At 45.5% G+C, this 23379-nt stretch overlaps 1 protein-coding gene across 1 annotated transcript in view; it reads right to left on the bottom strand.

Annotated features, from left to right (window-relative positions):
• Positions 1–22029, bottom strand: part of LOC148143179 (uncharacterized) — a 217166-nt gene extending 195137 nt beyond the window's left edge. The window contains 3 exon segments of the mRNA XM_087975784.1: positions 10865–12489; positions 15735–15797; positions 21860–22029. Of these exon segments, the coding sequence (XP_087831910.1) occupies positions 10865–12094 (1230 nt within the window). The 5' untranslated portion in view covers positions 12095–12489; positions 15735–15797; positions 21860–22029.
• Positions 22030–23379: the final 1350 nt, after the last annotated feature.

Raw genomic sequence — 23379 nt, 5'->3', positions numbered from 1 at the left:
AATGCTCTAAATAAAAATATCTTAGCTTGTCCAACCTCTCCCTTTTACACAGACCCTTGAATCCTGGTAACATCCTTGTATATGTCTTCAGCACTCTTCCAAGTTGAATAACATATTTGTTATAGACACTGCCCTGTCTACCTATTTTGTTGGAAATATAGGACCTAATCCAAACTGGATAATCTGGCTGATGGGACAGGAAACCACTTCCTTTCTTAAGAGACAAGTCTCCTGGAGAGAACTGGCTGGCTGACTGATCTACTGACCCTCAGTGTCCCTCAGTGTCCCACTGCCCTCAGTTATCTGGAGGGGTGTCCACACATTTGCCTAAGGTGGTGCTTGAAACCTTTATCATCTCTGGGATGGATCCCCATTCATTCCGTGCGATGGAGTCATGCAGCCTGGAAACAGACCCTTCAGACCAACCAGTCCATGATCCCCAACTAAACTAGTGCCACCCATCTGCTCCTGGCCTGTATCCAGTATGTTAATACTTTTGTTCATTTGTTCACGTGAGAGTTGGATAAATAAATTGCTGATTGTTGATTTTAAAGTGTTGGGGATTTATTCTTCTCAGTAGAGCAGGTTACACCACTTTTCATGCTAATTTTACAGATTATTGGGCGACACGCTCCTCTGTTTGAGAAAGGTGGTGCTGTCAGCCTTCGCATTATAAGAGTATTGACGTGATGTACTGCTGAATGCAATGAAGTCAACATGAATCCCAGCCTCTCTCTGTGGTTGTGGGTGAATCGTCTTAATTTGGCTCTTAACTCAGAAACTGCACACAATTAACTGCTGAAACAATGATTTACACTTTATTGTATGCAACAACCAAAAATAAAACTCCTCAAGTAACAAGTTAAACCTCACTCACAACTTGGCTATCACCCAATTGATGGCAGAATTTAACTGAGTTTACCCCAACAGTATCTGTCTCTGGAAGTATCCAGGGATTCAGTGCAGCATTCTTCTTCCAATTACTGCTGCTGCATCTTTCTGGAGTTGCATTCTGGTGGAGATTCCTCGCTTTCAAATCTGTGATGTGATGCTTCTTTAGATTCTAACACCACCTCCCCACACTTCTGGAGATCTCCGGTCTCTGGCTTACCTCCTTATCCTCGAGGGTTAGTGGTTTGTTTGATACAGCCTTTCCTGCAAAAAACCCCTTTACGTCAGGGCCTTCCTTCCACAGACAAACTTAATTGTCCTTTTGTCATGAGGTTATTAAACACTTAGCTCATCGGTCCCAGGAAACAACTTGTTGTTTTGCATCCTTCTTCCCAGGGATGACTAACTACCAGAAATTAGGCCATTCAGCCTATTGAGTCTGCTCCACTATTCAATCATGGCTGATATGTTTCTCAACCCAATTCTCCCCGTAACTCTTGATAGGTAAGAATGACACAGACGGCCTCCTTCTTCAAGGACCGCAATTTCCCCCCCGACGTGATCGACGATGCCCTCCACCGCATCTCCTCCACTTCCCGCTCCTCCGCCCTTGAGCCCCGCCCCTCCAACCGCCACCAGGACAGAACCCCACTGGTCCTCACCTACCACCCCACCAATCTCCATGTACAGCGCATCATCCGCCGTCACTTCCGCCACCTCCAAACGGACCCCACCACCAAGGATATATTTCCCTCCCCTCCTCTATCAGCTTTCCGTAGAGACCACTCCCTCCGCGACTCCCTTGTCAGATCCATACCCCCCACCAACCCAACCTCCACTCCCGGCACCTTCCCTTGCAACCGCAGGAGGTGCAACACTTGCGCCCACACCTCCCCCCTCACTTCTCTCCAAGGCCCCAAACGAAACTTCCATATCCGCCACAGATTCACCTGCACCTCCACCCACATTATCTACTGCATCCGCTGCAGCCGGTGTGGCCTCCTCTATATTGGGGAGACAGGCCGCCTACTTGCAGAGCGATTCAGAGAGCACCTCTGGGCCACCCGGACGAACCAACCCAATCACCCTGTAGCACAGCATTTCAACTCCCCCTCCCACTCCACCGAGGATATGCAGGTCATTGGACTCATCCACCGCCAAACCACAACAACGCGACGGTCGGAGGAGGAGCGTCTTATCTTCCGACTGGGAACCGTCCAACCACAGGGGATGAACTTGGACTTCACCAGTTTCTTCATCCCCCCTCCCCCCACCTTGTCTCAGCCAAATCCCTCCAGCCCGGCACCGCCTTCCTGACCTGCAGTCTTCTTCTTGACCTCTCCGCCTCCACCCTACTCCGACCTATCACCCTCACCTTGACCTCTTTCCACCTATCACATTTCCAACGCCCCTCCTCCAAGTCCCTCCTCCCTACCTTTTATCTTCTCCTGCTGAACACTCTCTGCTCATTCCTGAAGAAGGGCATGTGCCCGAAACGTCGAATCTTCTGTTCCCTAGATGCTGCCTGACCTGCTGTGCTGTTCCAGCAATAAAGTTTCAGCTTTGATCTCCAGCGTCTGCAGACCTCACTTTCTCCTCCAGGTAAGAATGATTGAATGGTGGAGAAGACTCAATGAGCTGAATGGCCTCATTTCTGCTTCTGAGGTCTTCTGATGTAGCAGTTTCTCAGTGGCCCTTTTGTTTCTTGGTCCAGAAAGAGTTACTGCTGATTCAGGGAGTTTGGAAAGTTCTGCAGTTTACAGGACCACACCACATTCCTCTCTACCTCCTCCTGAGATACTGGCAATTCCCAAGATCCCTTGGTATCCCTGAAAACAATCGAGGTATCTGTAAATCTCTGCTGCTACTCAGGAACAGAAAGATTATGGGGAGAGACTATGGAGTTCTACTCCAGGATTCTCTCAAGATAAACTTACAGGTTGAGTCAGTAGTTGGGGAGGCAAATGCAATGAAGGCATTTATTTTGATCAGACTTGAATATAAATGTAGGGATGTACTTCTGAGGCTCTGTAAGGCTCTGGTCAGCCCACAATTAGAGTACTGTATGTGGATTTGGGCCCCATATCTCAGGAAGGATGTACTGGCCCTGGAACATGTTCAGAGGAGGTTCACAAGAATGGTCCAGGAATGAAAAATTTAACATATGAAGAACATTAGAGGTCTCTAGGTTTATACTTCATGGAGTTCAGAAGGATGAGAGGGGATCTAATTGAAACCTACAGAATAATGAACGGCGTGGATGTTGGGAATATGTTTCCATTGGTAGGAAAGACTAGAACCTGAGGGCTCAGCTTTCGCGTCAAGGGAAGACCCTTTAAAACAGAGGGGAGAGAAACTTCTTAAACCAGAGTGTGGTGAATCTATGGAATTCACCGCCACAGAAGGCTGCGGAGGCCAAGTTACTGAGTATATTTAAGACTGAGATAGATAGGTTCTTGAGTATCAAGGGGATTAAGGGTTACGGGGAGAATGGGGTTGAGAAACGTATCAGCCATGATTGAATGGCGAAGCAGACTCAATGGGATGAATGGCCTAATTTCTGCTCCTATGGTCTTATGATATGCTGATGTGTGGAGGGGTGAGGAGGGGGGAAAAAAAAGAGATGAAGAGAGAAAGACAGTTAAAGTGAAGCTCGATAGTGATGAAGAAAATATAAGAATTGTATGATAAATGGCAGAACACATAGGAGCACTGGCATACAGAGGGATCTGGGCATAAGATCTGTGGAAGTGGTAATGCAGGTGGGAATGGTGGTCAAGAAGGCACACAGCACGCTTCCTTGAGTGTAAGAGTTACATACAGCTCTTTATTCTGACCACATTCAGAATATTGTGTGCAGTTCTGGTCACTGTGCAACTGGAAGGATGTGGGTGCTCTGATAGAGGGTACAGACAAGGTTCACCAGGACATTGCCTAGTCTGGAGGGCTCTCGTTACGAGCAGAGGAGGCATAAACCTGGATTGTTTTCTTTGGAAAAACAGAGGCTGAGACGAGACCTCGACAAAATGATGAGACACACAGATTGGCTGGACAGGGGTGGCAGGGTAGCTCAGTGGTTCGCACTGACGCCTCACAGTGCCAGAGACCTGCATTCGATTTTAGTCTCAGGCAACTGTCTGTGTGGAGTTGGCACATTGTCCCTGCACCCCACCTCCCGTGTCTGTGTGGGCTTCCTCCGGGTGCTCGGGCTTCCTCCTACAATCCAAATTTGTACAGGTTAGGGTGGATTAGCGATGCTAAATTACCCATAGCGTCCAGGGAGAGGCAGGTTAAGTTGGATTGTCTGTGTGTAAATTGCCCCAATGTTCAGGGATGTGTAAGTTCGGTGCGTTAGTCAGGAGTAAATGTAGATAATGGGGGTAAGGGAACGGGTCTCTATGTGTTAATCTTTGGAGGGCCGGTGTTGACTTGTTGGGCTGAATGGTCTGTTTCCACGCTGGAGGGATTCTGTGAGAGTCAGAGGCGTTTTTTTCCCTCCAGGGTGGAAAGGTCAACTAAAAGAGGGCACAGGTTCAAGGTGAAAGGTGGACTGTTTGAGGGAGAAGTGGTGGGGGTGGGGAATTTACACAGAGGGGTGGTGGGTTTCTGGAACGCACTGCCAGTGGAGGTAGTGGAAGCAGGCACCTTAACAACGTTGAAGGTGTATCTTGATAGACACATGAAGGGGAGGTGAACAGAGGAACAGAAACCACACATGGGCAATAAATTGCAGGTCTAAGTAAGGATTAAGAATTAGCACAGGCTTGAGGAGGTGTGTGTGCCGAAACCAAGTGAGAAGAGCCTGTGACTGTGCTGTATTATACAGCTTTCCCCCACTATTTGAAAGTAGAGTGTTCCTTTCATAAGCCGAAATGGGCCTAAAGCGAAGAAGCAATTACCATGAATTAATTTATATTATGCCTTTCTTTGTAAAAGCGACAATCCTCTTCGGATTTCTTTCGGTTTGTGAGAACAGGTATTAATGTAGGTCTTTTGTAAAAGTGAAGTAGTGTAAAGTGAACTTTCGAAAAGTGGGGGATACACTTATGCTGATGGAGGGGAGATAGGGGAGCAATGAAAAGGGGTGGATGGAGGCTCAGGTGGAGAATAAACACAGAGACCAATTGTGCCTGGCCCTGTGCTGGAGACTTAATGGGACAGAGACAAATGTATCTATTTCAGGTATACCTGCAGTATGCTCCATCCAGGATAAAAAAAAATGTCCTTCATCTACTTCAGCATACAGGACAGATGAGCAGTTTCTCCCCAATGTGGACCAGGAGGTGATGCGACTGAGTGAAGCCTTTCCTGTGCTGAATGCAGGTGAATGGCCGCTGCCCGGTGTATAAATGCTGATGAATATCGGGCAGGCGGGGAAGGGAAACCGTTCCTACACTCCCTGCATTTTCATGATTTCTCCATGGTGCAGGTGTACTCGTATTTCTCCAGGTTCAACAATCAGTTGAAACTCGCTCACACTTACAGCATAGGTGTGGTGTTACTGGTGAACTGGTAATTGGAGGACTCTCATTCAGTCTGGAAAGCATGTTCCAGTCACTACTCTGGTGTGTGGGTATATGAGACTCTGAGTTTCCAGTCACACTGACGTTCAAAACCGAACTAAGCAGACAGACCTTCTCCCCTTTGTTTTCAAGGCCATCAATATCCAAGTCCTGGTGAATCAAGCGACTGTCAGACTTCGATGTGATGTTTGGTCTGAGATTTTTGCCTCCAAATTCTTCTCTTGTAATATTCCTGTGGAAAGAGATTGCAAAGGTCATCGCTGTCAGTCCACAATAGAAAATCAAAACACACAATTCTAGTTTCTGTGGAACATTCTTTCCTCTCTTAATACCCAAGATCTTTGTGCTGATCTTTATGTAAATGTATACAGCAGGGTAATGTGGTGGATTGCATACTCCATGAAGAGTCCACTCAAGTTGCTGAATGAACATCTATCATGCGGTATTGATGTTCTTACTGAAGATACACAATATTCTGCTGTACAATATTACGAGCCCAGCAACAACTGCAAATCAGGCTTTGAGAGCTATAAACATTCCATCAAATATGTAACATATACCCCAGACTTATCTGTCTTCTTTAACGCACGGTTGTCTTAAATCTGAGTCTTCTGGAAATGTAAGTTTTAAGTGTGACGTTTTTGTAAAAGAAGCTGTCCTTTTGGACTCCTTCCATGCCATACTGACTCTATTACTGGAAATACATCCATACTACACCAGGATTCATGGATCAATGACGTGAGGCTAATCTTTACCCTCTTATAATTTTCTGTTACATAAATGTTTCGACGAATGCCAGCGCTTTTCACCAGTCATAGAGTCAGAGACATAAAGCACAGAAACAGATCCTTCAATCTAACTTGTCCATGCCAATCGGATATCCAAAATTAGTCTAGTTCCATTTGCCATCACTTGGTCCATATCCCTCTAAACCCTTCCTTTTCATATATCCATCCAGATGCCTCCACCACTTCCTCTGGCAGCTCATTCCATACACGCTTCACCCTCTGCAAAAAAAGGTTGACTGCAAGGTCCCTTTTAAATTTTTCCCCTCTCGCCCTAAACCTATGCCCTCTAGTTCTGAACTCCCCCTATCCCAGGGAAAAGACTTTGTCTATCCACCCTATCCACACCCCTCAAGTTTTTATAAACCTCTTTAAAAAACACACACTCAGCCTGAGATGCTCTAGGGAAAACAGCCCCATCCTCTTCAGCCTCTCCTTGTGGTTCGATCCCTCCTACCCTGGCAACAGCCTTGTGAATCTTTTCTGAATCCTTTCAAGTATCACAACATCCTTCCTATAGAAGGGAGACCAGAATTGCACACAATATTCCAGAAGAAGCCGACTGAAACTGACTTTTGCAGAGTTTGCTCCCTGCTTGGATTCATACTCTCTGCCTCCCGTTGCTGCAAATGAACAGTGCTTCCCCCCTTCTCTCTCCCTCCCAGGATAAGGAATGGAAAGGAGGAGACATTGCTTCACTCCCAGATTTTACCCAGAAGAGTCCCCCTATTGTCTGAATGCGCAAGTTGGACCATGAGCTTCTGAAGCTACTGCTGCTCCTCTCTTTCTCTGAATGAAGATTGAGCTTCACCCCAGACTGCAACTCCCTTCCTCTGTCCAAACATCTGTGAGCACAGCACATTTTTGTTGAAGTAAGGCATCTTTCCTGAATGTTACAATTAAAGGGGTGTCTTCCCCCTGATATTCAAAGGGATGGTAAGTCAGAGACAGGCCACGCCTTGTGTTGTGTGGCATGTGTGACAGTTGCAACAGGATGTCCCAACTCCTATGCTCAATTCAAAATTTGTGAGAAGGTTTGTAGCTCGGGTGCTCGTTGTGGTTCTGTTCGCCGAGCTGGGAATTTTTGTTGCAGACATTTCATCCCCTGTCTAGGTGACATCCTTAGTGCTTGGGAGCCTCTTGTGAAGCGCTTCTGTGATGTTTCCTCCAGCATTTATAGTGGTTTGTCTCTGCCGCTTCCGGTTGTCAGTTCCAACTGTCCGCTGCATTGGCCGGTGTATTGGGTCCAGGTCAATGTGTTTGTTGATAGAATCTGTGGATGAGTGCCATGCCAGAGAACAGCCAGGGAATTCCTAAAGGCATGGCCTCTAGGCATTTTTACGGCACCACATTTTTCAACTCTGGATCTGGGACAAGGTGTGTGGTGTGGGGGTGGGTGGGGTGGGGGGAGGGGAAATAAAGAAACTGGTGAAATCTATATTGATCCTATGTAGTTAGTGGGTCCCAAAGCAGAAGACGAGGTGTTCTTCCTACAAGCATCAGGTAGCTAGAGCTTGGAGGGAGAGGCAGCCGAGGACTTGCATGTCCTTGACGGATTGGGAGGGGGGAGTTAAAGTGTTCAGCCACGAGGTGGTGGGGTCGTTTAGTTTTGGCGTCTCAGAGCTGTTCCCTGAAATGTTCTGCAAGTTAGCGTCCAGTCTCCCCAATGTGGCAGAGACCACATCGAGAGCAATGGACTTATAAATAAATCTTATAAACAAATTGTACAAATCTTAGCCTGCTAGAGTTATTTTCTTTAATTAAGTTAAAGAAAATTTTAATTAAATTGGGTGACTACATGAAACGGTTTGTTGGTCAGACTCAAATGAGACAATGCCATTAATATCAGTGAACTGCTTTTTTTGTTAGAAGCACAAGTTCTTGATTTATTTTCATAACTTACTGGTATTCACATCTGCACATTCAATGCCAACTCTGACATCAGAAATGACATGACACCATTAATTTTTTTCTTACAATAATTCAACAAACAAATTAATAACACACAGTGAACACCAACTCTCATTAACATGAAATTAAATTTGACCAAATAAAATGTAAAATCAAATGGGAGATAACAAATGGGGGAAGGGCAGAAGGCAAGAAATGCAGCATCATAGAAGGTGCTCCTCCAGGCAGTGTATTTTACCTACAACTGCTCAATATAAACAAACACTCTGACATGACCCTCCGGTTTTAATGTAAACCATAGCCCCATACAGTAGGTACCATTTAAATAAGTTAATAGATACAAGCCTTGAGCAAATCCAGCCTCCAGCCGGACCCCCCGCTTCTTGGAGCTCGGACCTTCCTCCAGCTCCGGGGGGTTGTTGAGCTCCTGGGCTCCAGCCGCCGCCGAAGAAGCCGCGGGCGCCGGCTCTCTCTCCTCCACCGCCGACATTTTTAATTTGTTTTCTCGTTCACCGTCACCTCCCCCTTCTCGGGCCCCGGGAATTATACACAAATAAACAATAAACCCCACCGGGGACTGTCTCCTTTTCTTCACAACTTTTGTTTGAAAAGTTCCGACTTTAATTTGAAATGTATTTTAAAGGTATTTTCTGAGGTAAACGGTGCCTGTCTGCCCCCCTCCCTCCGTCAGAAACCACCCGCTGAGTCGATGAGAAAACCGCAGCCTCGCGCCGCCATCTTTGTTTTTCTTCTTCTTTCCGTCTCCTCCTTCAGTGACGCGCGTCATCCGCGTCCCCTCCAATCAGAGCGCACCTTACTCCACCTGACCAATGGCAGCTGGCATTCCGTGTCGTGTTGGTCCCACCCTCTGTAAACTCTCTCTCCGATTAGTCGGTACCGACCACAAGCTTTGGGATTGGTGGAGAATTTCACAATCATGTCAGTGTATCCGCCCTTTTCATTCCCGTTCATTCATTCAACAGCAGATGACCCAATTTACTGCAAAGGGCTCTGGGGCGATAGCGGTCGTGTCACATATTCAGGGGGAAGATGTGATTTTTAACGTTATCAACCAATTCAACTGTGGCACCTCCGCATCCATTCATTCAACCGAAGAGGGCTCAATTTAGTGTAAAGGGCTCTGAGGGTATAATATTTGTATCCTATGTTAAGAAGAAACCTCTCCCCATTCATTCAATAGAAGAGGGCCTATTTGCTGCAGAGGTTTTTTTTTATGGCGCAGTGGTAGTGTCCCTATCTTCTTCACTATGAGGATGCGTAATAATAAGTTTTTAGTCATAAGTCACATGACACCAGGTTATAGTCCAGCAGGTTTGTTTGGAAGGGATCTTACAGAAATATATTAAATTATGAAAGAAATAAAAGTAGGATGTTGCATTGGTAGCTGAGACCTCAAGATTAGACGAAGCAGGTTGAAAACTGAACGGAGAAGAAACTTCTTCACCCAGAGGGTTGTTAATCTATGGAATTCCTTGCCCAGGAAGTATTTAACATTACTTCAGCAATTACTCGAAGCAGTAGATAATTCTTTTATTTTTCAAAAACGTAAGGGATATGGTGAAAACGCAGGTAAGTGCAGCATAGTCCACGAAAAGATTAGTCATGATCTTATTGAGTGGTGGAGCGGGCCGGAAGGCCGACTCTTGCTCCTAGTTCTTATGCTCTTATGTTGAAATCACAAGCTTTTGGAGTGCAGTCACTTCAGTAGATGAAGTCATGAAAAAAAAAGTGCAGGAAAGAGAATTTAGATCAATGAAAGACAGAGCATCTCAACGGTCAATTACTTACTCTGAATTCCTATTTCTGATTATCTTACTACACAGCAAGTTGTGTGTTTTCCAAACATTAATTTTATTTCCATTGTTTAAAGTCAAATATTTAAGATGAACAGTTTGTTTTTCCTCACTTGGACACACTGTGAATATCATAAACCCTCTCATGAGATATCATAGGAACAATTCATAAACTAGATTTGTCACTGAGTCACTCAAGTAGATACTAGAAAGGAGAAAAAATCCCAACATGTGCAGGATGCTAACGAAAAGTTAGCAACCTGAAATGGTAACAGGAGCAAGTGAACAGTCCCAATCAGGAAACTCATATTCTGACATCCACTACAGTACCTTGCTTTCCTTTTCAGTTTAATGATCCATAATTGAATCTGACTCCAACACACTCTCTGGCAGACAGTTCCAGAGGTCAAAGTATTAACGAAGTAAGTTTTGGATCCATCCCAAAGACAATTCCGATGGACTTTTGCTTCCAAACATTTACACTAAGTTCTTGGTATGGACACATTTCCAACTTAGTAGGTTTATTCAAATTTTATAACATTTTGGGGTGGCACACTGCTTAGCATTGCTACCTCACAGCATAAGGGACCCAGGTTCAATTCCAGCCTCAGGTAACTGTCTGTGTGGAGTTTGCACGTTTTCCCTGTCTGCACAGTTTCCTTCTACTGTCCAAAGAGGGGCTTCGGTACATCTGTGTGGACCTCCTCCTGTTAACTGAGGGCAATGGGGCACTGTGAGGATCAACAGATCAGACAATCAGTCTGCAACTTCTCTCCGGGAGACTTGTCTCAAGAAAGGCAGCGGTTTCTTATCTCATCCATTGTCCTACCCTCCACAAACTCCACACCGACAGTCGCCCCACGGGTGGAATTGATCCTTGGTTCCTGGTGCCATGAGGCAGTGCTAATCACTGAGCCACCATGCCGTGAGGTTACAGTCCAATGGAAAACAAATACAGTGCACCAACTCTCCCACTGCACCCACTGTCAGGAGAATCAGTCCTGGGGGGGACTCGTGGCAATGTCAGCGGTGGAATCTGATTGTTGTGAGCGCTGGTGCCCCGCTGGTGCTTCCGCAAGTTGCGGGAAAATGTAAACCTCTTCCCGCACTCAGGGCAGCTGAAGGGCCTCTCCCCGGTGTGGACTCGCTGGTGCTTCAGCAGGGCAGAGGAATCACTGAAGGCCTTCCTGCACTCGGGGCAGCTGAATGGCCTCTCCCCCGTGTGGACCCGCCGGTGGGTCAGCAGTGTGGAGGAGCGGGTAAAGCCCTTCCCGCACTCGGGGCAGGAGAACGGCTTCTCTCCGGTGTGGACGCGCTGGTGCCGAAGCAGGGCAGAGGAATTGCTGAAGGCCTTCCCGCACTCGGGACAACTGAATGGCCTCTCCCCTGTGTGGACCCGCCGGTGGGCCACGAGGTGAGAGGAAACAGCAAAATCCTTCCCGCACTCGAGGCAGGAGAACGGTCTCTCGGAGGTGTGGATCCGCTGGTGGGTCAGCAGGTTGGAGGGCTGGGTAAAGCACTTTCCGCACAGGAGGCAGGAGAAGGGCCTCTCCCCAGTGTGGACCCGCTGGTGCCTCAGCAGGTGGGAAGACCTGCTGAAGGCCATCCCACACTCGGGGCAGCTGAAGGGCTTCTCACCCGTGTGGACCCGCAGATGGGTCAGCAGAGCAGAAGAGCGGGTGAAGCCCTTCCTGCACTCAGGGCACGAGTACGGTCTTTTCCCTGTGTGGACCCACTGGTGCCTCAGCAGGGTAGAGGAATCACTGAAGGCCTTCCTGCACTCAGGGCAGCTGAATGGCCTCTCCCCTCTGTGGACCCGCTGGTGCTTCAGCAGGTCCGAGGATTTGCTGAAGGCCTTCCCACATTCAGAGCAAGGGAAGGGCCTCTCCCCAGCATGGACGCGCTGGTGGGCCAGCAGGTGGGAGGAGTAGGTGAAGCCCTTCCCACACTCAGGGCAGGAGAATGGCTTCTCGCCAGTATGGACTCGACGGTGGTCCAGCAGGTGGGAGGAGCAAGTAAAGCCTTTCCCACACTCGGGGCAGGAGAATGGCCTTTCCCCGGTGTGACTTCGCCGATGAATCTCCAGGACAGATGGGGCATTGAAGCCTCTCCCGCAGTCGCAACACTTCCATGGTTTCTCCACGGTGTGGGATTCCTCTGGTTTCACCATGGCCGCAGCTACAGCCCTGTGTATGGCCCCTGCCCACAGTAAATTCCTCTTTCCTGGCTGTATAACTGTTTCAGGCTTTACACACAGTGCGCTGTAACAGTAGAGACACTCATCCAGTCCCACTAATGCTGAAAATGGTCTGAAACAGAAACCAAAATGTTTTGCTCCTTCTCACAGAATCATAGTTGAAAATCGTTGAGGTCCCGATGGATTGAGTGACTGTCAGACATTGATGTGAAAGTGGGGACTGTAGACGCTGGAGAGGAGTTGAAAAGTGCCGTGCTGGAACAGCACAGCAGGTCAGGCAGCATCCAAACAGCAGGAGAATCAACGATTCAGGCATAGGCCCTTCATCTGTTGATTTTTATACTTCAGTCTTCAGATCTTCAAATACTCTGGAAAAAGAGATTACAAAAGTCATCACGGTCAGTCCAGGGTAGAAATTCAGAACAAGCTACTCCACTTTCTGCAGAACATTTTTTTCTTTTGCTGTTCCACAAAATTGAAAGCATCCCACACTCTCTCTCTTCCTCTATTCTCACTCCCTCAAATTAATTCTCCTGAAGGTGCTGATTCAGGATCTTACAGGGACAGAAAAAGCAAAAACGTCAGGACTGACACCTTCGAATTTTGGATAACACCACATGAAAGTTAATATCTTTCAGGATGTTGGGATATTGCTGAGAGTGAGCAAGTCTGATTTTGGGAAGCAAAACAAGTGTAAATTCAGGTTGAACCTGCAATACAGCTTCTTGATAAAAAAAAAGACATGAATTGGTTATCGTCCCTGTGGTGGGTGGGGGTGGTGGTGGGTGGAATGTGACATCAAGGCATTGACACAGACAACCCGAGAGAAACTAAACATACAGACATGGCAAATGTTAGTGGCAAGCCAGAGTCAGATCTACAGCACAGAAACAGCCCCTTCGGGCCAACCAGATATCCTAGCCTAATCTAGTCCCATTTGCCAGCACTTGGCCCATATCCCTCTAAATCTTTCCTATTCATATACCTATCCAGATGCCTTTTAAATGTCATAGCTGTATCAACATCCACCACTTCCTCTGGCAGCTCATTCCTTACACACACCACCCTCTGCATGAAAAGGTGACTCCTTAGGACCCTTTTAAATCTTGCCCTCCTCCACCTTTTACCTCTAGTTCTGAACTCTCTCACCCAGGGAAATGTCCTTGTCTATTTACCCTATCCATGCCTCTCATGATTTTATTAATGACTCTCAGTCACCCCTCAGCCTCTGATACACGAGGAAAAACAGCCCAGCCCATTCAGCTCAAACCCTGGCAACATCCTTTTAAATGCGTTCTGAACCCTTTCAAGTTTCACAACATCATTCTGATAGGAGCGAGACCAGAATTGCACACAATATTCCAAAAGTGGTCTACCCAATGTCCTGTACAGCCACAACACAACTTCCCAACTCTTATCCTCAGTCAGAGGATTGGGAAAGTTTTCAAAACCCACAAAAGACAGCCAGGAAACAATGCAGGGACAAACCAAATTTGAGGGTCAGCTTGGAAGCATCAATGAGAAATCAGCGGACTGGGTTTATTGGGTATCCGTTCTTCTTGAATACGTATACGTGTTTCTCTTCTGCTCTTCGCAGTTCCTCTGGGCTGCAATGTGTGGTGGCTCGTTGAAATAATCTCCTGATGCAGCTTCGTTTGTGGGTATTGGGATGATTGCTTCTGTAGTTAGGTATTTGGTCCATGTGTATTGTTTCTTGTAGACGCTAGTGTGAAGTTCCCCATTGACTGTTCGCTCTACTGTGACATCTAGGAATGGCACTTTGTTGTTGTTCTCCTCCTCTTCAAACCAGAAGCCCACCTCAGGCCATAGTCTCACTACTTGGAACACCAAAATACAGACTAGTCAAAGAACTCCACTGAAGACTAAAACACTGAGTAGAAGATTCATGCCACTCCATTCACTCAACCAAAGAATTCCTGAACACCAAAGACACCAAGATAGAGGAGGATGAAATAATGCTGTCCTTTTACATAACAGCCCCGTTCACATCCATTAACATCAACGTGGCCAAAGAAACACTGACTACACTACAAGAACCACCAAAGACACAAACACCAAACAGCACCAACGTCATCAGCAAAGATAACATTGTCAAGCTTGTGGACCCATATCTCATCACCCACTTCACATTTAATAACAAGCCCTACAAATAAATCAACAGAACACCCATGAGACCACCAATATCAAGGTTCCTAGCAGAAGCAATAATGCAGAGACAAACAGCCCTCCCAACGCTCCAACCCAAATTTTGGGTCCGCCACAGTGATGACACCGGTCATCACAAAATGAAACAAATTAGAGGAAACCTACAACACCATCAACAATATCCTTACTGGCATAAAATTCACAAAAGAGAACAACAAAGTGCCATTTCTAGATGTCAGTAGAGCGAACAGTCAATAGGGAACTTCAGACTAACGTCTACAGGAAAACAACATACACAGACCCAAGTACCTAATGCAGAAGCAAATCATCCCAAACAAATCTGCATCAGGACACTATTTCAACGAGCCCCTACACACTGCACCACCCAGGAACTACGAAGAGCAGAAGATAAATACTTATACAGCATATTCAAGAAGAACGGTACCCAATAAACCGTGTCCGCTGATTTCTCAACAACAAACTCAAACAAGCAGACACACGCGCAGAAACCCTAGCCACATTACCTTACATCAAAGACATCTGTGAAATGATGTCCAGACAACTCAAACCTCTCTGCATCATGGTAGCCCACAAATCTACCAACACACTTAAGCAGCAGCTAATGAACCTGAAAAAACAAATGTTATTTACAAATTACCATGCAAGGAAGTATAGACATGGACTCTGCCCCCATAGTTCTCCGTGGCAAGAAATGCTGGGATGAGATAAGGAAGATTTTTTTCAGTCAGAAAGAGGTGACTCTGTGGAACTCATTGCCACTGAAATGAGGAAAGTAACTGAGTGCTTTTAAAACAGATAAAGATAGGCTCTTGATTAGTAAAGAAATCAAGGGTTACAGGGAGGAGGCAGGAGAATGGGGTTGAGAAACATTGGCCATGATCGAATGGTGGAGCAGACTCAACAAGTCGAATGGACCGATTCTGCTTCTGTATCTTCTGGATCAGTAACCACAAAGATCTGACTTAATTTTCACTACTTTTACTGTCGTATTTATGGCAAGCGTGTGGCAATATGTTGTAGATTTCTCAAGCTAGATCTTCTAATTTCATATCAAATATTGATAATTGGAGCTAATATTAGAGAGAGTAAAGGTGCTTATTTCTTGGATAAATAAACCTGTCATGCATTTTAAGCTTAAACCTTGCATACTTGCGAAATTAGAGTTGCCATTTTGCCCGCTGTCATCAAATCTCCAATAATACTTCCCTTTTACTTGATAACCCATTTTGGGAAATAATAAACATAACTGAGGTTTCGTGTTTTATGCAAGCGCTTTAAGCTTTTGATATAATGATTTTAAGCCATCTACACAGAGTGTGATTGAATTTCTAAACTTAATTAACAGCCTTAAAGTATTGTTATTTGTGTCACTCACATAACTGTAATTAATGTAAATATTGAATTAAACTTATTGAAAAGAACATACTTGCTGAATTAGAGTCAGCATTGTTTTCATTGCTTTGTCCATTATTCCCTTTCACCTCATTACCTATTTTAGAGAAAGAGAAAGATTGCATATGTTCGAACATGTACTTTTTTTGGCAATATTATAAAATGAAGAAAGCAGTTCAGTCAACTTCAATCTTCATCCGGTCACTTTTTAGAAAAGGTTTTGAGCACAGTTATAAAATAATAATGCAAGGTTACCTAATTTGCAGCATTGCTTGAGACAGATTTAATAGTACAAGAAGTTATGATCTCCATTCAGTAATGTCTTGATTTGAACATAGTTTAAGTTAAGCTAAGGGTGTTGCAGGAATTGAAGTCATTGCGAAAATGTTACCAGGGAAAACACTGGATAAAAAAAATTCTGGTTTGAGTTTCTTCTTTGGGTATAAACATACTGGATCCAAGTGTCCTCCCAATCTTCTTAAAATATCCCACAAAATAAACACAATGCAACCTAAATAAATCAGGCCCAAAAGAAATTCAGAACCCACACTAATATATGGCAAGGAGGAACGTTTTAGACTACAGGACAATAAAGATGGGTTGGTCAGATGGGCAGAACAATGACAGATGGAGTTCAATCCTGAAAAGATTGAGATGATACATTTCAGGAGGATCAACAGGCAGGGGAGTACATGATGAATCACAAGAATTTAGAATATACTGAAGATCAGAGAAAGGTATATGTGTTCATAGATTCTTGAAGGCAACAGGACATGTGGATGAAATGGTTAAGGCGGCATATGAAATACTTGCCCTTAATAGTTAAGGCATTGAACATGAGAGCCAGGAGATCATGATGGAACTGTACAAGACATTCGTTGGGCCTCAGCTGGAGTACTGGATCTGGTCGTCACATTATTAGAAGGATTTGATGGCACTAGAAAGGGTGCAGAAGGGAATACTAACCCAGGGTGGTGCATGTTGGTGGGTTTCAGCTATGAGAGTGATTAGATCAGCTGAGGGTATTTTCCTTAGAGCACAGAATGCTGGGTGAGGACCTGTTTGTACAGATAAGATACTTAGGGTCTAGATAGGAAGAAACTTTTCCCCTTGGTGGACGGCTTCAGCAATTAGGGGGCATAGATTTAAGGAAAGTGATAGGACATTTTAATGGAATTTAAGGAAAAATATCACCTAGAAATGTGCTGGAGATGGATGAATTTACTTATGGGAAGAATTGGTTTGTTTAAAGGGATGGATATAATGAAATAAAACTAGTTCAGAAGATCATTATAATGTGCTAAGAACTGGAGGTAGACCTCCAACAGTGGAAACAATCTAAAGAAGTTTCATTGTCCCATCTGAGAAAAACAATTCTGCTAAACTTCTCAAATGAACCCAAACATGTGTCAGAACTTGTTTGTTTAAAATCAATTGAACCTATTCCAAGTATTTAGGAAAATGAGAATCATCTTTAATCCTGGCCCTATTGGCTGCAACCAAAACTGATAGCAAGCTTTTTCAGTTTCATTGAAGTGGAGCTATCAGAGATATTGGCTCATTAGAAGAACAGAGGAGGGTTGTTTGAGCTTATTGAGCAGTTTGTAGACTCAAACAAGGATCCAGAAAACAATTTTCTGTGGCACAGAAGCAAGGACAATTCACAAGGATTGATGTTGGTACTGTGTGTCCAAGTGTCTCAGTATTCAAAGTTCTAGATAAGTTAAGCTTCTGAAAAATTGAAGGTGTCAATGGAAGATCAGTGGGGAATCAAGGGTTTTGGGGAAAAGGCAGGAAAATGGAATTGAGGGTTATCAGATCAGACATGATCTCACTGAATGGTGGAGCAGAATGACCAATACTGCTATTTCTTGCGGTAAATCGATCTGGGTGTTGATAAATGCTTTTGTATGATTTTTCTTTGTAGTCTGCAACATTTTGTATTCGGAAGAAGTTGGCTTTTGTGTTGGATCTCAAATAACGCTGGAGGCTCCACTGAGGGTTGTTTAGCAACTGAGGTTACATATCATCAAGTTAAATCAAAATAAGCAGCAAAATATATGGTAAAAGTGTAGGTGTGACTGCTGAAGGCCAAATAAAACAGTTTCAGTCGCAGAAATGTCTTTACTCCATAATGTTTCGTTTTACATGCAGTCAGCGACAATCAATCAAGGTGTCGCAGAGTAAAGTTAGGTCTCACCAAGACAGCTGACATGTCCGTACAATACTGTTGTAGCGCTCTTTAACCACAGGGTATATACTAGTGATTCATTTATTTTTCACTTTCCCCAACATCCCAAATTAGGTTGAGGTTTGTGACAGCATCCTGATGGGAAGCCCGAGGTAACGTGCTCAGATTTTGCTGCAGTAGTGTGATGTGTTAAATTCCCAATGATTTTCAAAAAAAAAGAGTGAAAGGCAGTGGTTGCATGTGTTGACACCACAGGTATTATTTATATTGGCTTTGAGATAGGGAACAACCATCACCTCCCAAATTGTGTTTTGTTTGCACAGCAACTTTGAGTATGAAAAGCATTCTATTTTTAGACGGCCGAAATGCATACATCGTTTCTTATCAGCGTACCTTAAAATCAACATTAAAAAGCACAAACAATTCATTTTCACTGTAAATTACATAGTTTAAAATCAAATATTGCAAGACATACAAACACACCAAGAAGTCAAAATTTGTGAAGAAAGCACATCTTTTCTGACAGTTCAGACAGGGAAAAGCTTTGTTCTTGTGGTGGTCACTGGAGACTTACTCGATCAAATATTAACTACCAGTGTATCTCACATAGATGCTGTATCAATCAAGATCTTATTGATCACTGTTGACAAAATTAAACCTGTGGACCTGACTCTTTACAAAATAAGAACATATTTTAGTACATAACATTTTCCCATATTACAGACATTTGCAGTAGTACAGTTATGTGAAAAGAAACCTGCGTTGTTAATTTAGTTTGTTGCTCCATTTCATAAATGTTGTTTTCATTTATTTTGAAAAATCAACCCTTCCACTCTTTCTAATGGTACATGATACTTTAACTTTTTTTTCTTTGCCAATTTTCTTTCACCAACAAAAGCATTCACTTTTTTGGCATTGGGTGGGGGAGCTCTGCCAGCTGCCAATTTCTTGCTGAAATTGTTTCACTTGACATGAGTCTTCCCAATAAATGACAGCTAATGCTGATGATAACTCTTTAACAAAAGTATACCAAGGTGCTTCACATTATGTATCACCCAAGCTGGAGAAACGTGAGGATCTCCTTCTCGGCCTTTCCCCTCGGCTGAGGTGTGGTGATCCTCAAGATAAACCACCACCAGCCATATCGAATGAGAGAGAACAGTCTAATCCTCTGGGAAGACTGTGATGAATGTGTTTAAAGTTGAAAGACTGTTGAAATATAAGGGGGCGGCACGGTGGCTCAATGGTTAGCACTGCTGCCTCACAGCACCAGGGACCCGGGTTCAATCCCATCCTGGGGTGACTGTCTGTGTGGAGTGTGCACAATCTCCCAGTGTCTGTGTTGGTTTCCTCGGGGTGCTCCGGTTTCCTCCCACAATCCAAAGATACGCAGACTAAGTGAATTGGCCATGCTTAAATTGCCCATAGTGGTACATAAGTCAGGGGTAATTGTAGAGGAATGGGCTTGGCTGGCATACTCTCTACAGGGTCGGTATGGAGCTGTTGGGCCGAAGGGCATATTTCCACACAGAGGGATTCTATGACTGTAACAAACATCTGATAAACAGGAATAAAACGAGCCACCAGGATATATGAACATCAACTAGCCACAAAACCACATGATCCACAAAATCACATGATCCACTATCACTAGTATCTTTACATACAGACAAAGGAGGACACCATGTTGACAGGGACCATACATCCATCCTATGACAAGCTACCATCCAATAAGCCAACCAGAAACACACACAAGAATTCCTTGGAACATGTCATTCCAACTGGAAATTTATTGATTTGGACCCCATCTACCATGCTCTGAGAAAAAGAACGGAAATGATATCACCATCCTAAAACCAAAATACATAAATAGAAAGCAGGACATAATCCCAGTGCTTAACTCGACTCACTGATGATGTTACCCAGTATGGTGATGAAACATCTGAAAATGACCTTCCAGCTCAGCGAGCAAACTTACATCCAGAATGAGAAAATTCTAGTTGACACAAAGGCTGCCACAAAGTTGGAATTCTCTCCCAGAAATGACAGTTGATGGTGCCCTTACCAAGACGGATGCTCACGCTCCCCGCCCCAAGACAACATGCGTCTTACCCTCACGAATATGGTGACCGGTTGCCCCCAGAGGTCCTTCCCCAAACAAAGTAAACACTGGGCCTGTGGAGCTTTTATTCACGGCCTCAGGCCTCCCCTAGGAGTTTATAAACTCCCCAGTCTCCCTCCTCCCGCGGTTTCCAATCCTCCCCTGTCTCACTGTCTCCTCTCGGTAAAAGCAATGACTGCAAATGCTGGAAACCAGAGTCTAGATTAGAGTGGTGCTGGAAAAGCACAGCAGTTCAGGCAGCATCAGAGGAGCAGTAAAATCGACATTTCGGGCAAAAGCCCTTCATCAGGAATACAGGCAGAGATCCTGAAGGGTGGGGGTGGGGAGAAAGTAACAGAGTACAATAGGTGAGTGGGGGTGGGAAGAAGGTGATAGGTATGGGGGGAGGGGGTGGTGGAGTGGATAGGTGGAAAAGGAGATAGGCAGGTAGGACAAGTCATGGGACAATGCTGAGCTGGAAGTTTGGAAGTGGGGTGAGGTGGAGGAAGGGGAAATGAGGAAATTGTTGAAGTCCAAATTGATGCCCTGGGGTTGAAGTGTTCCAAGGCGGAAGATGAGGCGTTCTTCCTCCAGGCATCTGGTGGTGAGGGAGCAGCGGTGAAGGAGCCCAGGACCTCCATGTCCTCGGCAGAGTGTGAGTGGGAGTTGAAATGTTGGGCCACAGGGCGGTGTGGTTGATTGGTGCGGGTGTCCCAGAGGTGTTCCCTAAAGCGCTCTGCTAGGAGACGTCCAGTCTCCCCAATGTACAGGAGACCACATCTGGAGCAACGGATACAATAAATGATATTGGTGGATGTGCAGGCAAAACTTTGATGGGTGTGGAAGACTCCTTTAGGGCCTTGGATGGAGGTGTGCGCACAGGTTTTGCAATTCCTGCGGTGGCAGGGGAAGGTGCCAGTATGGGAGGGTGGGTTGTAGGGGGGCATGGACCTGACCAGGTAGTCACAGAGGGAACAGTCTTTGCGGAAGGTGGAAAGGGATGGGGAGGGAAATAGATCCCTGGTGGTGGGGTCTGTTTGGAGGTGGCAGAAATGTCAGCGGATGATTTGGTTTATGCGAAGGTTGGGAGGGTGGAAGTTGAGTACCAGGGGCGTTTGTCCTTAATACGGTTGGAGGGGCAGGGTCTGAGGGCGCAGGTGCGGGATGTGGACAAGATCCGTTAGAGGGCATCTTTAACCACATGGGAAGGGAAATTGCGGTATCTTAAGAAGGAGACCATCTGGTGTGTTCTGGGGTGGAACTGGTCCTTCTGGGAGCAGATACGGCGGATGCGAAGGAATTGGGAATACGGGATGGCATTTTTGCAGGAGGTAGAGTGAGAAGAGGTGTAATCCAGGTAGCTGTGGGAGTCGGTAGATTTATAAAATGCTGGTATCAAGTCGGTCGTTATTAATGGAGATGGAGAGGGAGGTGTCAGATGGTCCACGTAAATTTAAGGTCAGGGTGGAATGTGGCAGTGAAGTTTGCTCAACCTCCTCGCGGGAGCACGAGATGGCGCCAATGCAGTCATGAATGTAGCAGAGAAAGAGGTGGGGAGTGGTGCCGGTTTAATTACGGAAGATGGACTGTTCTACGTAGCCAACAAAGAGACAGGCATAGCTGGGGCCCATACGGGTGCCCATGGCTGTCCCTTTGGTCTGGAGGAAGTGGGAGGATTCGAAGGAGAAATTGTTAAAGGTGAGGACCAGTTCGGGCAGATGAATGAGAGTGTCGGTGGAAGGGTACTGTTGGGGACGTCGGGAGAGGCAGAAACGGAGGGCTTGGAGGCCCTGGTCATGGCGGATGGAGGTGTAGAGGGGAGTTCCTGGACTAGGGGGGATAGGACAGTGTCGAGGTAGGTACTCACTGTCTCCTCTCCCCGGGCGCTCAGGCCTGGCGACCTCTCCGGGATGTTTCCGAAACCTGTTTCTGTTCTGAAGGAGGATCACTGGACCCGTAACGTTCCCTCGGATTCTCTTGACACATGCAGCCAGGGCTGCTCAGCTTTTCCAGCGGCTCCTGTTCTTGTTCCTTAAGCCACCGGCGCCATTCCTCTCCCACACTCAGTAACACTGCCTTTGTCTCGCTACATGACCTACACTGCACATGCGCCAACTCACCAGGGGCATAATTACCACGCCGTGACGTCACCCCACGTGTAGTGGGCGCGGTTCGACGAGGAATCCAACCAATCGGAGACAAGGGGGCGGGGCGAATGTGTTCCCTGCTCCCCTCGCCAGCCGCCTGAAAGGTGGGATTGTCTTTAAGTTTTAATGTTGTTTTTAAAAAAATTTCAGTCTTTTCCGAAATGTTATTCCAGACCTCGAAGGCTGTAACATTGGAAAACTTGCAAACATAAAACGAAGGGATACAAAAAAAATAAATTACGAAAGAAACCTAGCGCAAAATATCAAAAAGAACAGCAAAAGCTTCTGTTGGCATGCTAAAGGGAACAGAGTCGCTATGGTCCCTTGGAAAATGAAACCAATGAGTTAATAGGAGGAACACTGAAATGGCAGAGATGCTAAGTCAATCCTTTTCCTCAGTTTTCAAGCTGGAGGACAATAGTACCATTCCTATTGGAACGGGCAAGTCAGAGGTGATAGAAAGGATAGAACTTAAACAATCAACTTTGAGAGGGAAAAGGTACACAGCAAACTATTAGGATTGAGGGCAGACAAGTCCACTGGGCCTGACGGCCTACATGCCAGGGTACTATAAAGACTTTAGTATGGCGTTTGGCAAGATTCCCCAAGGGAGACAGGTTCACAAGGTTAGATATCATGGAATACAGGGAGAACTAGCCATTTGGAAACAGAACCAGCTCACAGGTAGGAAGACAGAGGGTGGTGGTGGAGAGTTGCTTTTCAGACTGGAGGCCTGTGACCAGTAGTATACCACAAGGGTGCTGGGTCCACTACTTTTCATCATTTATATAAATGCTGTGGATGTCAATATACGAGTTATAGTTACTAAGTTTGCAGATGACACCAAAATTAGAGGTGTAGTGGACAGTGAAGATGCTTAGCTCAGAGGATAACAGGGTGGAGTTTAATTTAGATACATATGCGGCACTGCATTTTGGAAAAGGATATCAGAGGAGGACTTATACACTTAATAGTAAGATCCAAGGGAGTGTTGCTGAACAAAGATACTTTGGAGTGCAGGTTCATAGCTCCTTGAAAGTTGAGTCAAAGGCAGATAGGATAACGAAGGCGGCGTTTGGAATGCTTTCCTTTATTGGTCAGAGTATCAAGTATTGAAGTTGGGAGGTGATGTTGCAGCTGTACAGGGCATTGATTAGACCACTTTTGGAATATTGTGTGAAGTTCTGGTCTCCTTCCTGTCAGAAGTTTGTCGTGAAACTTGAAAGGGTTCAGAAAAGAT

This window comes from Chiloscyllium plagiosum, unplaced genomic scaffold, assembly GCF_037043375.1.
Source record: "Chiloscyllium plagiosum isolate Xiang-an unplaced genomic scaffold, Cpla_swu_hap1 HiC_scaffold_27, whole genome shotgun sequence".
Lineage (NCBI taxonomy): Eukaryota > Metazoa > Chordata > Chondrichthyes > Orectolobiformes > Hemiscylliidae > Chiloscyllium > Chiloscyllium plagiosum.
Note: the sequence above shows the minus strand (reverse complement) of the source record. Positions and strands in the feature narration are given on the sequence as shown.